This window comes from Eretmochelys imbricata, chromosome 6 (assembly GCF_965152235.1).
Source record: "Eretmochelys imbricata isolate rEreImb1 chromosome 6, rEreImb1.hap1, whole genome shotgun sequence".
Lineage (NCBI taxonomy): Eukaryota > Metazoa > Chordata > Testudines > Cheloniidae > Eretmochelys > Eretmochelys imbricata.
Window position 1 is genome coordinate 33,339,798 of NC_135577.1, and position 16,481 is coordinate 33,356,278.

Here is a 16,481-nt window from a genome sequence, read left to right on the forward strand (position 1 = left end):
TTTAAGAAAAATTTGCAAGAACAATACAAACACTCAAGTTTTATGTTATGCCTGCTAATTTTTTTTTTTTTGATAACTGGACATTTTGGTGCAACTATATTACACTCATCAATGCGTGAAGCTGACAATGGGAGCCCCACCTTGCACAGGTGCTGACAGCCCAAGCCCCAGCCGCTATCAGCTTGGATAAATGGGGCTCTACTGTACTAATGGTGAAAAAAGCATGTGTTGCAAACTTCAAAATGTATGCAAAATTGTGGACTGTTCAAAGTAAGCTAATTAAAATCAAAATCGTGGTGGAAGCCTAATCCACAATTTCTGCAATCTCACAAATTAAGTAGGGCTTTAGGAATAACTAAATATGAAATCTTACCATAGTGAGGTACATCTTGCAATTTTTTAGGCCCCCATGCATCTGCAAAGGGCTGCCTTGCAGGATTGGGGCTTTTATGATCTTGTATTTAAAGCACTCAGCTAGGAGATCTGGATTTAGTTCCTGGCTCTGCCACACACTTCTTGTGTGTTCTTGGGTAAATCACTCAATCTCTGTAAAATGGGGATGATTACACTTCCTTTCCTCCCACCCTTTGTATGTCTTGTCTGTTTAGATTGTAAAACTCTTCCAGGCAGGAGCTTTCTCTTGCTATGTGTTTGTACAGCACCTAGCACACTGGGACCCCAATCTCACCTGGAGCTTCTAGGTGCAACAGTAGGAGAAATACTAATCGTTTGTATCCTGTATGCATGCATGTGCAGCTTTAGTGTTTTCACATTTCAAATAAACTTGTTTGCTTGCTCCTCAGGCATTTCAAGCAGCATGAATTTTGATGAAGAGGATGAGGATGATGAAGACAGCTCAAGTTCTTCCCAGTTAAACAGTAACACCCGACCTGGCTCTGCAACCAGCAAGAAATCAAACAAGGTTAGAAGGCAGAAGTGTTGCCTGTAGATTAATATGAACTTTGTCATTTCCAGGCCAGAAAGCCAGCGTTTTTTAACAGGGACGTTTTTTAATATAGCATCTTGAGGGAGGTTTGCTGTGGTACATCACAGGCTTAAGAGAAGTAAGTAATGGAAAGGTTGAACAGGAGAGCATCTTCTGAAAACCAAAAACTAGAGATTGGTGAAATGACCTGAAATTTCATTGAAAAGTCAAACCAAACATTCCCAGAAGTAAACACATAGCTAATATTACCTGAACTTGAATGAAGAGAAAAAAAATAGGTAAACTAAATATCAAATTGTTAAAATAAAATCTTTGATCAGAGTTGGTGATGGGGAGAGAGGTTTTGGCTTTACTGTTATCTCCATCTGTAGTCTCTCACTCTGCTCCTGCCACTGGTACCCAAATTGCTCTCAACTCTCAAGTAGAGGCATTCTTAACCCTGCTACTTCAACTGTAATCCATCCCCAAACAACCCACTTTTCCCTTTCATGATCTCCCAATTGTCTACATTTTCCAGCTATGAACTTTCTCAGAATTGGGGGTATTCAGATCTAGGGTTTTGGGAAGGACTCATCCATAAATATTGAGCCAGATTCTGCCTTGCATTGGTTATGAGTCTGACTTTCAAGGTGCAACTAACTCCACTCCTTTTTTCCAGTATGTCCCCTGTGCGGGGGTGCAGTTGGCATAGGAAACTTTTCCACTGGCTTTACACCAGCTGAGAGGGGGGATTCTCATCTGAGCAGCTGCATCCAAATCCCACCTCTTTGCAGCGCCTGAGAGGCATAAGGGGGCCAGAACAGGGGGAATGCAATGTGCTATGTTGTTGCCATTATTTTTTTTAAAAAAAAGAAAAGCTGTTTCTGCAGTGTAGCTGCTGACATGTTTCTTTAAAATCTTGTGTTTTCAGTCTTTCCTTTGTAATAATAAAGTAAACATGAGGTAACCTTTCTTAATCTTCTAGGAGGCAGCCTCAGCTCCCAGCCCTTCCACAAATGAGCCTGTCATAGATGTTGATGACCTGGAGGAGTTTGCTGTGAGACCTGCTCCTCAGGGCGTCACAGTCAAATGCCGAATCACAAGAGACAAGAAGGGAATGGACCGAGGAATGTACCCTACCTATTACCTCCACTTGGAAAGGGAGGATGGTAAAAAGGTCATAAAATATACCTGAATGACATACCAGTTGCACCTGAACTTAAACCCATTAAAAGTGTCTTCAGAATTTTTATGTAGCCAGTAGAATTATATATTTCCTTTGACTAAGGGTTTGGTACTATGCAGTGTATCACCACATTATATTTACTTTCCCATTCTTTATCATATTATTTGGTCTTAGAAGAGTCCATGCCTGGCAGCTGAAAATCGTTAGCAATTGAGGCTCCTTGCCCTTTGAGACTGAAAGGCTTCTATTTTCACTTTCCTTGGAGGAGCCAGTACAAGCTAGAATTAAACATTTAACAAAGCATATCAGGTTTAATTATTTAAACCATAAATAATGGATTGAAGGAAGAAGCAGTCACTGTGCCTTGCTGGCTTTTACCCATTTTTGCTAAGTCTCAGGTGACTGTGTCTTCTGATGATGATAAACCTCGGGAACATTGCCCATTTATTGGGAGGATGGGGTATTAAACATTCTTTAACATTCTACAATGTGACATTTTCTGCATTCCTTAGGTATTTCTATTAGCTGGAAGGAAGCGAAAGAAGAGCAAAACCTCTAATTACCTCATCTCTATAGACCCAACTGACCTGTCTCGAGGCGGAGAGAGTTTCATTGGAAAACTAAGGTAAACATTGAAGCACCCAAGATAGAGAGGAGGGAATATATGTTTTCTTGACAGAATATTCAGTTTCTTTGCAATTATGATACCTGTAAAAAAGGAAGGCTTACTCTTAGTTACAGTCTTGGTTATATCATGTGACTCTAGGCCTTGGGTAAAATTTTCAAAAGTACCTAAGTCCCATTTTCCATTTTTAAAAGTGATTTAGGTATGTAGGATCCTAAATCTTATTGAAAGTTAATGGGATAGATTTCTGAATCTATTTAGGTGTCTATCAGTGTGGATATGCGCCTAGGGGGATTTTCAAAAGCATCCAAGAAGATTAGGTGCCTAACTCCCATTGATTTAAATACCATTGAAAATCTACCCTTAGGCCTTTTTGAAAATTTTACCCGTCTCAGGCCCTTTAATAAAAGCCTTAAACTGCATTGTGATAAATGAGAGGGGGATAGCTCCCTTTTGTGGACATCCAGCCAGCCAGTTAGCTATAAAATTCCTCTTAGTAACTGTTCTCTACTTGCTTTACCTGTAAAGGGTTAACAAGCCCACAGGTAAAAGGAAAGGACCAAAAGAGCCAATGGAAGGGCTTCAACTTTTTAAAATTGGGGAAAAAAAACTTCCCCCTTTTCTGTGTGTTGTGGTTCTCTGGAGAGCAGAAACACAGAGTAGCAATGCTGTGAGCAGCTTTACTACCAGGTATGAAAAAGCATTAATTCATACCTCTAACCTACTTATCTGAAACCCCAGGTAGGTAAGTAAATCAGGGAATGTCTAAAAAGACGTGATTAGGTTTATTTCTTACTGGCTTGTGGACGCCTCTGTGCTAACCCCAGATGCTTTTGTTTTGCTTGTAACCTTGAAGCTGAACCTCAAGAGAGCTATCTTGATGCTTAATTTTTGTAACTGGGTTTTTTAAATCTAGCAAAAGCCTAAGTTCCAGATGTTTTCTTTCTTTTTTGTTTTTAGTAAAATTTACCTTTTTTAAGAACAGGATTGGATTTTTGCTGTCCTAAGAGATTTGTGCATATGTTGTTTAATTAGCTGGGAACAACAGCTAATTCCCTTTGTTTTCTTTCTCAGCTCTTCCCTGGAGTGGCGGGGGGTGAATGGGCTTGAGGATACCCCACAGGAAGGAATTCCCAAGTGCACCTTCCTGGGTTCCAAAGGGTTTGCATTTGGGTGGTGGCAGTATTTACCAAGCCAAGGTCAGAGAGAAACTGTAACCTTGGGAGTTTAATACAAGCCTGGAGGGGCCGGTATTAATTTTTAAAATCCTTGCGGGCCCACACCTTCCGCACTCGAAGTGTCAGACTGGGGAATCAGCCTTGACATGCATTTATTTACAAGTGGAGGAATTCTTATAGAACCATGAGCTTCTTCCCCCTCCTTGTCCTTCTCCCTACAAGTCTGTTGTTAATATACACTTGTTGTGCTTCATTATTTTTATGACTTTCATTTAAAGAAAGGAAGAAAGTCTGATGTTGTTAAAAACTTGTATATATACACACAGGGAAAAGTCATTATCTGTTGTCTGTTTGGACTAGTGGCTAAAAATTTGGATGCAATATTAGAATTGGTAAAAATTAAAAAACTAGTGTAAGAGAAGTTGAGTCACTGGAAAGTTTGCTCTTCAAAGCAGGAGCAGCATTAGCAGCAGGCAACTAGGGTGGTCACCCAGAGTGCCAACTTCCAGAGTTGGGGTAGGGGGAGCACCACATTCCTCTGACAGTTTTTTGTTTGTTTTGTTTGGGCTGGTCGGTTAGTTGGTGGTTTTTTGCTTGGCCACTCAGAGGATGCTGAAACATTTTCAGCCCTGGATGGCAAAACATTTATTTCCAGACCAGTGTCAAACCAGGTATGGATAGTTAAATGGCTCAGGGTGGAGTAAATATGTTTCACTGCACAGCTTTCTCATGAATGTTTTATGTTATTGCACACACATATTTTAGTTATTTATTTCTTTAGATTTCTTTAAAAAATATTCAGAAAAGTACCTATCTATTGATCTAGGTGCCTTTTGGTAGAACTTAAGAAAACCATCCAACAAAAACAGCAACTAACTGAACAGAAACTCCCAACGAAACTCAGCCTCATGAGTGTCTTAAGCACCATACATGATACTCAAATTATTTAACCCTTTTTTTACAGATGATCTGCATTGAAAATGGCACTGTAGATTAACTAGAACTGCACCGCTTCTTTTATATCTGATTTATTGTCTCTTGGTAGATTACAGAATTCTCCCAGCACAGTGCAATAATAGGGACAGTCACTGTAACATGCATCTTGTAATATCCTGCCTCCCAGAGGTGCATGTATATTTAGGATTTCAGATGACCATTTTATTTACAGTTAATAGAATATTATGGGTTTTTTACCACTTGAGGCTCTGATATGATAAGGGACTAGGTAATTCAGGCTGTATTGTCAACAAAAGTAATTTGTCCTCCTGTTTTTTGATAGATCAAATCTTATGGGGACTAAGTTTACAGTATATGACAACGGAGTAAATCCAATGAAAACGACATCAAGCCTAGAAGCAAGTAACCTGCGTCAGGAGCTAGCTGCTATTTGCTATGTAAGTACTGCTCGCAGGCAAAACCTGTAAGGAGTGGAAGTTAATTTTCAAAACATTGGACCTGGTTCTCTTCTCACTTACACTGGTATAAGTCAGCATTCGCTCCCTGAACAACTGAGGTTCCCAGTTCCAGATTGTCTCTCAGGAAGACCAGGAAACTTTAACAGGAAGTAAAGGTAAGAAATACTTACCCACATGTATTCCTTGTCACCAGACAGATTACCATGTGACAGGCCCCTCATCTCCAGTCAAAAGACCTCAGAGCTCTGGTACTATGGGGATAGAATGCTTTACACTCCTGTACGTATCTTATGGGCAAGGCCTTTCTCAGTGGAAACTGTAACTGTGAGGACAAAATTACTACCAGTAAAACATGATGAGCAGCAATGGCACCCTGGAGATGGCACCTGTGTTCCAGTAGAGTTCACAGGGAGCTGGGCAGGTAGGTCTGAAATGGTCCCTCAGAGAGAAGGAGAGTGTGCATGTCTCCCCTTGAAGGAACCAGGAGCATCTGGCCACTTCCTGGCTCCAGTATGATGTGGACTAGCTAGTCACACCGTCCCCTCTCCCCAGCTTGAGAAGGTGAGTCTCAGGCTGTAAGAAACAATCTGTCTGGAGTGATGGGTGGTGCGCTGAATGACCTGGAGGATTGTCAGCACATGAAAACCAAAATGAGGGGCCCTCCACTTCCATGGCCATGACTCCAGGCAGTAGGGTCAGCGGTATTACCAACATTAACATGTTTTTTTGGTTGGAGTATGGGGTTGGTTCTGTCTTCGTGCAGATGACACAACATATTTCCCCCACCCATTAACCCACCCCTTCACTCTGGTGTCTGGGCGCCTCACACCTGCCCCTTCAGATTTTCAGCAAACAATACCTTTAAAATCATAAACTCAAGCATTTGACTTCACTTTATATTTAGACTTCACTTTCACTATGATATAAAGGCACTTACATGTCTAGTGAATTATTTTTACTGACTTTTGTAGTGTGGCATTCCCTGTAGCAGAGCAACTGATCTGCTGCTGCTAGCAGAGAGTAGGAGTAAAAAAATAAAAACAACTTTTTATATGTATTAAAAAAAGAGAAATATGCAAATGGTGATATATAGATATAGCAAGAGCTATAGTTATAAAATATGCAAATTGAGGCACTGCATCATTTGCATGGAATCACCAGATATTTGGACATTGCAGGTGAAAACCCCACCGTAGTCAATGGAGTTAGCATCTACATGCATGAAACTAATGTAAGTGAGATCAGAATCATACCCACTGTTTGGTGAGTTTGGCTAAAACAGATTAATGAGTTTGCATAGATGCCTATTACTAGATCGGTGTGTTTAAAACTTACAAGTATATATTAAAAAATTACATAGTTAAGCCTATTACTTGTTCCACTGATCTTTTAATATTTCAGAAGAAAAATTATTAGATTTTCAAATGCGCTATGATTCTGACCACAGCACAAAAGGAGAGCTGGATTTGATTTGATTAATGATACTGCCTGTTAAAGTATCTTAAACCACTGTTGTTTGTACTGATTGCAGCACAAATGCAGTGTAGTAAAGTACCATACAGAAGGTATTCAAAACAACTTTATCCTAAGGTGACCTTTTTAATATGTCATAAATATAAAGGGAAGGGTAAACCCCTTTGAAATCCCTCCTGGCCAGGGGAAAGCTCCTCTCACCTGTAAAGGGTTAAGAAGCTAAAGGTAACCTCACTGGCACATGACCAAAATGACCAATGAGGAGACAAAATACTTTCAAAAGCTGGGAGGAGGGAGAGAAACAAAGGGTCTGTGTGTCTGTCTATATTCTGTCTTTGCCGGGGATAGACCAGGAATGGAGTCTTAGAACTTTTAGTAAGTAATCTAGCTAGGTACGTGTTAGATTATGATTTCTTTAAATGGCTGAGAAAAGAACTGTGCTGAATAGAATAACTATTTCTGTCTGTGTATCTTTTTTGTAACTTAAGGTTTTGCCTAGAGGGGTTCTCTATGTTTGAATCTAATTACCCTGTAAGGTATCTACCATCCTGATTTTACAGGGGGGATTTCTTTATTTCTATTTACTTCTATTTTTATTAAAAGTCTTCTTGTAAGAAAACTGAATGTTTTTTCATTGTTCTCAGATCCAAGGGTTTGGGTCTGTGATCACCTATGCAAATTGGTGAGGCTTTTTATCCAACATTTCCCAGGAAAGGGGGGGTGCAAGTGAGGATTGTTCACTGTTCTTAAGATCCAAGGGTCTGGGTCTGTAGTCAAATTGGCTTTTTACCAAACCTTGTCCAGGAAGTGGGGTGCAAGGTTTTGGGAAGTATTTTGGGGGGAAAGACGTTTCCAAACAGCTCTTCCCCAGTAACCAGTATCTGTTTGGTGGTGGTAGCGGCCAATCCAAGGACGACGGGTGGAATATTTTGTACCTTGGGGAAGTTTTGACCTAAGCTGGTAAAGATAGGCTTAGGAGGTTTTTCATGCAGGTCCCCACATCTGTACCCTAGAGTTCAGAGTGGGGGAGGAACCTTGACAGTACTGATTGCAGCACAAATGCAGTGTAGTAAAGTACCATACAGAAGGTATTCAAAACAACTTTATCCTAAGGTGACCTTTTTAATTCCAGCCTTAGTTTTCCCTTGAGCAAAAACTACCCACTGTAACAAACATCTGATGTCAGATGTGAAATCCAGCTCCCTCTTATTTCATATTGATCAAGTCCCCCTTTGGAGAAAGCTGTGCCAGCATCAACCAGCATACTGAATCTGACCAGCATGCCTCATTTATCCAAGCAAAATGAAAGACTGGCAATAACTTCATTGTTAATTGTGAGATAAATGCACTGAAATCCCTAATTGTGACGCTCCCCTCTGGGTTATGCTCCAAGCACTATGGCTGAAGTAAGTGCAAGTGCTAAGAAATTGTTTGTACTCTCACCACAGAGAATCTTATCGTGATGGCAGAATAGCTGATTAATAAATCTTCAGCAGCACCTAAAGGCCAATTTCAGAATAGCTGTGCTTTTGTAAACATATCTGAAGTACGATTTTAGTGAGATGCAGAGGTCTGGCTGTATGCTTAGCAGCAAGGCTGTTTGTCATGCTCAACACTTGCCCCTTTAAGTTCTGAATAGCGCACAATTCAGTTTTCTCCAGACTTAGTAAGTTGGGCGATCAGATAATAAAAAAATTTCTGATCCAGTTTCCATTGTAGTCAATGAAAAAACTCCCACTGACTTCCGTGGATGTTGCTCAGGCTCCAAATCACTTGCACAGTGAGGTAGATAGTATATCTTAGTGTGTTTTGATGTAGTGAGAGTTTTGGTCTTGTGTGTGATTCAACAGTAAATAAGTTCTACAAAAAGGCACTGGTGTGTGCTTGTAGTTCAGCTAGGAAGGGAATGAAACCAAGGAAAGACAGCGGATATCATTGGTCCAGGTTTTGTATTCCCTACAGAACTATTTGCAGGCAAGCAGTTAGGGTGTATAGGACTTGTGGCACCTTAGAGACTAACCAATTTATTTGAGCATGAGCTTTCGTGAGCTACAGCTCACTTCATCGGATGCATCGTGAGCTGTAGCTCATGAAAGTTTATGCTCAAATAAATTGGTTAGTCTCTAAGGTGCCACAAGTACTCCTTTTCTTTTTGCGAATACAGACTAACACGGCTGTTACTCTGAAACCGGTGTAGAGTACGTGGATTTTATAACTGTTATTGTAATAAAACACATAATAGCTAAATTTACACTGTGTTTTAAAAGCCAGAGTATGGAAAAGTTCTGCAGTCCAGTGATTAAACACATGAATCACCATTATACTATTCCCAGGAACACCACACTGGTCAGGTAAATGGCAATGATCCATCACCTAAACACACAGGAGCAGCTCTTCAACTGATTTAACTCACTATAGCTCCAATAAAGTCAATTGAGCTATTGCCATTTACAGGAGCAGAGGATCTGGTCCACAGATCCTATTTTTGAGCTCCTTTGCACAAGTGTAAATCAAAACTGTATTACAGTAAATGGAGTTACAGTGGGGTCAGATCAGATTTTGGTCCATTTTCCCCAAATAGCACTAGTCACAGCCCTGGAATAAAAATGTATTTATAACAACATTGTTGGGTGGAAGAGAATAATGGAGGAGATCTGGGAAATTGACTTTATTTGGATGATGATATGTTGGGAAGTTCTGAGCTTAATTTAAGCTCCTTTTCCTTCCCTACTTGCTTTATTTATGTATTCCATGTTTATGCAGAACTGAATTTTAATGTTACAGCTTGATGTTGGCAAAATGATTACATCCATTGATATACACTTTCATAAAGCCTTTTAGTGATTTACTCATCAATGGTATAATTTACAGTGTGAAATCAGTACTTTCCTCCCTTCAGTTCCCTTTTCATATAGCGAAAGCATTAATTTTAGTTTTTATTCAAAAGTCTGATGAATATCTTACTGAAGTTTCAGGGGGATAATGTATTCTTGTTGCAAGTAATGTTATGCGGCATTAGTGTTTAACTCCAGCTTTCACGGTCTCCAGCCACATTGGTGTCTCAGTGGATTGCATATAACACAACTGCAGCTTGAAAAGAAATGCTCAGGACACTAAATAGAAAACCAGTATTGTCAATAATTAGTGGAAGATAAGCCTAGGCACGAGTCTCTTCACAGAAATTGGCTCTTGCTATGTTATCTAAGCTCTCTCTAGCTTGAGAATGCTGTTGGCAAATGTATTAGTTTGGGTCTCACTATTATACAGGCATCAAATAGGAATTCCCAGCTGAAATGATGACCTTTGTTTACTCTGTCAAAGACCTTGACAGAAGCATTTTGTAAAATAGGCAGAAAGCTTTCAATTACTGTCCTGGTGACATAAAAATCCATTTGTCTCTCCTGTACCCAATGGGATTTATCCCGCATGGTTGAAAATCTTTTGTAGGACTGGTAGAATGGTAAGGAATGTTTGTTGAAATAACTGGGGTGATTTCAGAAATTTGGAGTATGACAAAGGCTTCATCTACATGCAGAAATTTTAGGCCTACATTTTCAAAAGTGCCTATAGATGTGGGGTGCCTTAATTTTTCGGTGCCCCACTTGAGACATCATAAAGGGCTCTGGTTTGCGAAAAGGGGGGGGGGTCACAAAAAATCAGGCCCTTTCTAGGCGTTTCCAGTTGAGTACCCAAAAATGAGGCATCCAAATTCACAAGTCACTTTTGAAAATTCCCACGGATTGAGCTGCACTTGCCCTAGTTTAGATGAGGCTCTTGACAGGTTCTGGTGTCTCCCTGGGGTAGCTAAACTGATGGTAAAGCTCGTCACTGACTTCAGTAGGTACAGAGATAGGCCACCATGGAGTGATTTGAGAATCCCACCTTTGCAGTTTATTGCCCCTTGAAGATAGAAGAGGGAGGGGGAGGATAATAGCTCTGACTACCTGAGGACAAATAAGGACTGAAAAGAGAAATCAGACTAAGGGTCTATTTTGATTTTGGCACTTACCTTTTGAGAGACTCTCAGTTACCATGGCGGTGGGCACGTTTAAAACCTGAGTAGATAGAGAGCAAAGTTACATTTACTACGAAACACAATGTTTTGCATGGACATACCTTGGCACCAGTGTTTTTTTTTCTCTACCGTCTCTGCCTCCGTAACTAAGAAAACCTGCCTTCGTGATACCATGTTTGTTTGTTTTTGTCATTCTCATCTCCAAGTCCACCATATTTGAAGACTTTACAAATCAAACCAATACTAACAGATGCTAACACTGGCAGCTCTTCATCTTTTGCTTTTGTGCTGGCTGTGGAATGAAAGGAAGCTAGGTTTCTTCCCCTCCACCCCCCATTAAAATGTGTGTGTGCATTTAGTGGTTATGAAATTATAACTGCAATTTATTGTGATAACTAGTGGTACCCAGGCATTCTGGTTATTTCATATCTGTTTTCAACAATGAATGATTTTTTACCTGCATTAATGTAGCTGGCAGCCTGTCCTAGAAGCTTTGTCACAGAGGGCTTTATGGCAGACTGTTATATTTCCATTTTTCCTTTTGTCAGAACTGTTAAGACAGAGAGGTTGACAGTGCTGATGAATGCAGGCAATTCAGATGGTTTTTGAGTGGACTAATAATGGGGTGATGACACTGCTTTATCCTCTGTGCTAAAGAACTTAACTTCCAAGATTAAAAATAAGAAGCATTACAAATACTTTTTCTAAAAATTTTTTAGGAAACAAATGTCTTGGGATTTAAAGGACCTCGCAAAATGAGTGTAGTCATACCAGGAATGAATATGGACCATGAAAGAGTTTCTATCCGACCACGTAATGTAAGTCACAATGTGTCTCAACAATTAAAATTATTAAAGGATGTCCTCTTTCACCCAGATTGGTTATGTTTCTACTTCTGAAGGGTTGGATGTTAGAGATTTGTTCTGTTTGTACAGCACCTAGCACAGTTGGCTACTGGTCTGTGGCTGGAGCTCCTAGGCGCTACCATGTTACAAATAAATAATAATACATTTCAGAGATCAGCTATGGACTAGGATTTTCAAAGATGTCTATGGAATTTGGATGTCCAATTCCTATTAAAATACTTAACATTCCTTTGTTTTGTTTTATTTGTACTGTGATACTGGAAGTTAGGGGTGACAATTAAGGAGTACGGTGGAAGTTGTTAACTCCCTTTCCCCTCAGAGAGTGCTAACTTGAAGTTTATGTGTGTGTGATGTTTCAGGAACATGAAACGCTTCTTGCAAGATGGCAAAACAAAAATACAGAGAGCATCATTGAGCTGCATAACAAAACTCCGGTCTGGAATGATGACACCCAGTCCTATGTTCTAAATTTCCATGGTCGAGTCACACAGGCCTCCGTGAAAAACTTCCAAATTATTCACGATAATGATCGTAAGTGCAGATCACTGAGCTAAACTGATTAGAAACAACGCTTATTTTGTACACACTCTGACACTGATTCTATCCTGACAATTCAGATCAGATTGTTTTTTATACCTACTGGGACAGATTTTGTGCTGTGCTCCCTGAAAGGTGCAGCACGGAAGATGCAGTGTAAGGGTAAAAGTTGCTTTATGCCACCTTTCTATCCTCTGGATTCCAGGCTGCTGCAGAGGCCGGTTAGGCTCCCCAGTGTAAATTGAGCAGCTCTGCAGGCTATGCTAATTTACAGCAGCCTCCTCCTCCTGGCTACTTATGGACTGGGCAGCAGCCCAGGATTCCCTGTCAGAGCAGTCAGCACTGTGCTATTCCCTGGGCTGCCCCAGCACACTCCTTTACATAAGGGCCTGTATTAGTCCTTTGCTGGGAAAATCCTATCCCAGCCATCTGTGGTTCTTTTCTGGTCCCTCTATGCCCTCAGTGTGCACTTGGCGAGTGGGGGCAGAATCTGCCCCACTATGCACTCACATAACTCACAGGTGTAGGTGACACAAGGAAGATGCAGATGTATCGGACCAGAGTCTTGTCTAGGACAGTGAGGGTGTTGAAGGCTTGGTAAGATCAACATTGTGAAGACCATGCATGGGAATTGGCAGTGCCAGCCTCTGAGAGCTATATGGTGTTTTAAACATTTGCCAAGGCTTCTAAGTGATGCTGAAATTCACACTGCACAATTACCTTTGAAGTGTTTCTGTGTCAAGTGTGTACATTCACAGTAGCAGAAAGTCAGCACAGTTACACCCATACTCACCCCCTCTCACACTCTTTCTCCCAATTCTCTTTGCCTGCCTGTCTGCCTGCCTCACCTTGCTTCTGTTAAATTCAATGGGAGCAGAATTAGATCCTGTCTGGTATGAGTGAAATTCTCCCCTGTACAGAGGATCAACACAAGTTCTGTGCATAGTTCTTGTGCTGGCCTTCTTCACAGAGGTGAATTTCATGCTTATGAATGCTAGGGAATAGCGGCCTTGTTTGGTGGTTTTTTTTTTTTTTAAACCCATTTTTACCTGGGTAAAATTTTAAAAGAAAACACACATAAGGCCTTTATTCCTGCAATTTGTCCTCATTCAAATTGTCCTCTTATGAATAATCCCATTGAAGTCATGACTACTTGTCTGAGTATATGTTATAGCATTCAATCCATCTATCATGGTGGGTTTTGGGCAGTGGGTTGGTATTGAACACGCATTTATTTAATAGGGGCTGCAGTCAAAACTAACACTTTGTCACTTTTATGACTTTTATTACAGCTGACTATATAGTGATGCAGTTTGGCCGTGTGGCTGAGGATGTATTCACCATGGACTACAACTACCCAATGTGTGCACTACAGGCCTTTGCTATTGCCCTCTCCAGTTTTGACAGCAAATTGGCTTGTGAGTAAACAGGAATGGTAGAGTCTCCACACAGCTGAGCAGTATGCCACAAGGGAAAACAACATGATTCCAGATACTCACTGGTATCATTTATGGTTCATACAAACCAGGCCAGGTAAAATTCATTTTTGGAAGGACCACCATATTGCTGGGGAGAAAATAATTGGAATCTTTTAAACATTCAGGACATTCAGGAAATATTATTTTATCTGTTATATATTTTTCTGGAAGTGGCATCAAGTTTCTGTAAATAAAAGTCCAGTCTGATAGTCTTAGCTATGTTATGGAGAGATGCCATGATGTACTGTACCATGGCTCAAATAACACCATTCCTAGTGGTGTCTCTTTTCTAAATCCATGAAACCTATCTTAAAAAAAAAAAGTCTGTTTTTATGTTAAGAAGTATTCAGAGGCTGTACTCAGACCTCAAGATTGTGTTGAATACTTTGAACGTCACATCACCCAACACAGAAGAAACGATCACCAAAAAAGATGCACTTTTTGAATGGACGAGGATCTCGTGTAATATAAAACCAAGTCTGAGGGTGAAAGGCCTATCTATATTGGACTGAACTTGATTTGTTGCTATTATTTATGTGGAGGAGCAGAGTGAGTTTTAATTATAGTAGGAGAAAAAGGAGAAGTAGACAGCACAAAATAATGTTGCACAAGTCACTTGAATTCTAAGGTGTCTTTTTTTAATGTTTTAACATCTATTTGCTTTTAAGTTCTGTTTCAAATGAAAACCTATTGGAATTCTAGAAAGGGAAAAAATCTGAATGCCAGCATTTTGGCATGCTGGGTCTTGGGAATTGTATCCTTATATATCCCTATATCAATTCAGATACATATTTTGTGTCAAGTGATATAAAAATTTGGATAAAGATCTCTTCACAGAGCTGCATCATTATTTTAAGCCAGTTGTGTGAATGATGAAGGAAAGTAGTAGAAATAATATATTAAATTAGTCTGGCCTTTTGTGATTTAAATTTTGGATATTGAGTTTTGTCAAATCTGCAGTAACAATTTTCATATTAATTTCTCATTATAAAAGTGCTTGAAATCTATTGAAATCTATTTTACATTATAATGTAAAAGTGCCAGCTACTGAGCTAAATTCTTCTCGGCAAATATAGTGTACATTACAGACAAATTAGATTCATTCAGGACATACAAATAGCTTAAAATAGGATTTTCTTTTGTTTCATCTTTTCTGATAGGATATATAAATAAATATCATTTCAAAATACAAGCTGTCCACTCAGCTTTCTTGCATTGTAAACATCTCAAAAGTCATCAAGGAAAGACTTTAACTATGAGAAATGCATAAAACCCCTTTTAAAAATAATAGAGATCCTGAGTCTTACTTCTATTTTCCCTTACAATAATATTCCCAAACTAACACAACAGTTTATCAGAAGAGCTTTAAATATTGGAGTAACATTTTATACTGTGCTTATAAAAAACCCCTTTTTTATCCTTAAGAGCATATCTAGTTTATATAATGAGAAAATGAGATCAGATCTGCTTGTCTCATAGCTTCCAGTCCCTGTGTGACCGTAGGGGACAGGCCATTAGGACAGGTGGTGCCATTTGGACTGTATGATTTCAACTAATAAGAGAAATATGTTTTATTCTGTGCCTCTGCCTCCAGGTCTCATTACAGATATAGGGACAAAGAAATTTCAGTGGACAGATGTGCTTGCAGTTGGATTGTTGTTGCTTAATTTACAGCTTTACATGAAAGTCTGTTTTAAATAGAATAAACCCATTTTAAATCCCATTGAAGTCAATGAAGAGAAGCCTCCTGGCTTTGATAGGGGTTTGTTCACCCCTGGCCCAACCTATTGAATGTGTTCTAAACAATAGCAGAGACTGCCCTTCATCTTCAGTCTTTTCACAAAAGAAATATTTTCTTCCTGTAGTATAAAATAAGAAAGATATCTCCTGATCTGAGATAAAGGAGCAGTGAGTTCCTTCAATGAATGATAAAAATGGTAATCAACCAGGATTTGCAGTTTTCATTATTTAGCACTTTGCTAGTATGAGACCCCAGCAAATGGGTGTGTTCTCCTCTCTGTCGACTGTTGTGTTCTTGCACCACATCTGAGGCACTCTCTCAGCCCCTGTCCACTATCTGATTTTAAATTTTAACAAACAAATAAATGGCATTCATGTTATTATTTGACAACTTCTAAGCTTACTCAGTGCTTCTAGGACTAGCTAGAGTTTTGGTTCAGCCTACTGCAAAGATAGATACAATTTGTTGAACTTGGATCTGGTCTCAATTCCAAGGTGTAGAAGGTGTTGGAATCTGGGGGTTTGATTCTGGCCATCTCCAATGATAATTATATGCCTAGAAAATGGCACGTGGCATCGCCACATACTTCTATCTACTTGCAAAATCCACTCAAATGAACAGAATGTCTTAGTCCATTTTCTTTTAATTGGGTGGGAAGATAGCCTGTAAGTTACACTGGAAAGAATATTGACTACAGTCTTCCTAATGTTACTTGACAGTACTGTAAAACAGTACTAGCTAAGTAAGTGTAAAGGGAAATTATCTTTACAGTAGTCACTAGAAAATGAATACCTTTGTATAAAGAAGGATCTTTGTCACCCAGAGCACCCCACACCAATAAAGAGAATAGAAGACGTAACAAAAATTCTGAGACAAGTGACTCAGCAAGAAACACCAACTATGAGTATCATCACCCCAACCTTTGTGATTAGGATTTTCAAAGGCATCTACAGGAATGAGATGCCCAAATCTCACTTAAAATCCCATGGCATTTTGCAAGAGTTCACTATGGTGTCCTTACCCTTGCCTGATGATTGTAAAG

General features: G+C 39.6%; 1 protein-coding gene across 1 annotated transcript in view; it reads left to right on the plus strand.

The window, feature by feature from the left end:
* Positions 1-13,646, plus strand: part of TUB (TUB bipartite transcription factor) — a 237,873-nt gene extending 224,227 nt beyond the window's left edge. The window contains exons 7-13 of the mRNA XM_077820076.1: positions 804-922; positions 1,911-2,102; positions 2,624-2,736; positions 5,194-5,308; positions 11,537-11,635; positions 12,043-12,214; positions 13,513-13,646. Coding sequence (XP_077676202.1) covers positions 804-922; positions 1,911-2,102; positions 2,624-2,736; positions 5,194-5,308; positions 11,537-11,635; positions 12,043-12,214; positions 13,513-13,646 — 944 coding nt within the window. The remainder of the gene's footprint in view (positions 1-803; positions 923-1,910; positions 2,103-2,623; positions 2,737-5,193; positions 5,309-11,536; positions 11,636-12,042; positions 12,215-13,512) is intronic.
* The last annotated feature ends 2,835 nt before the right edge of the window (positions 13,647-16,481 follow it).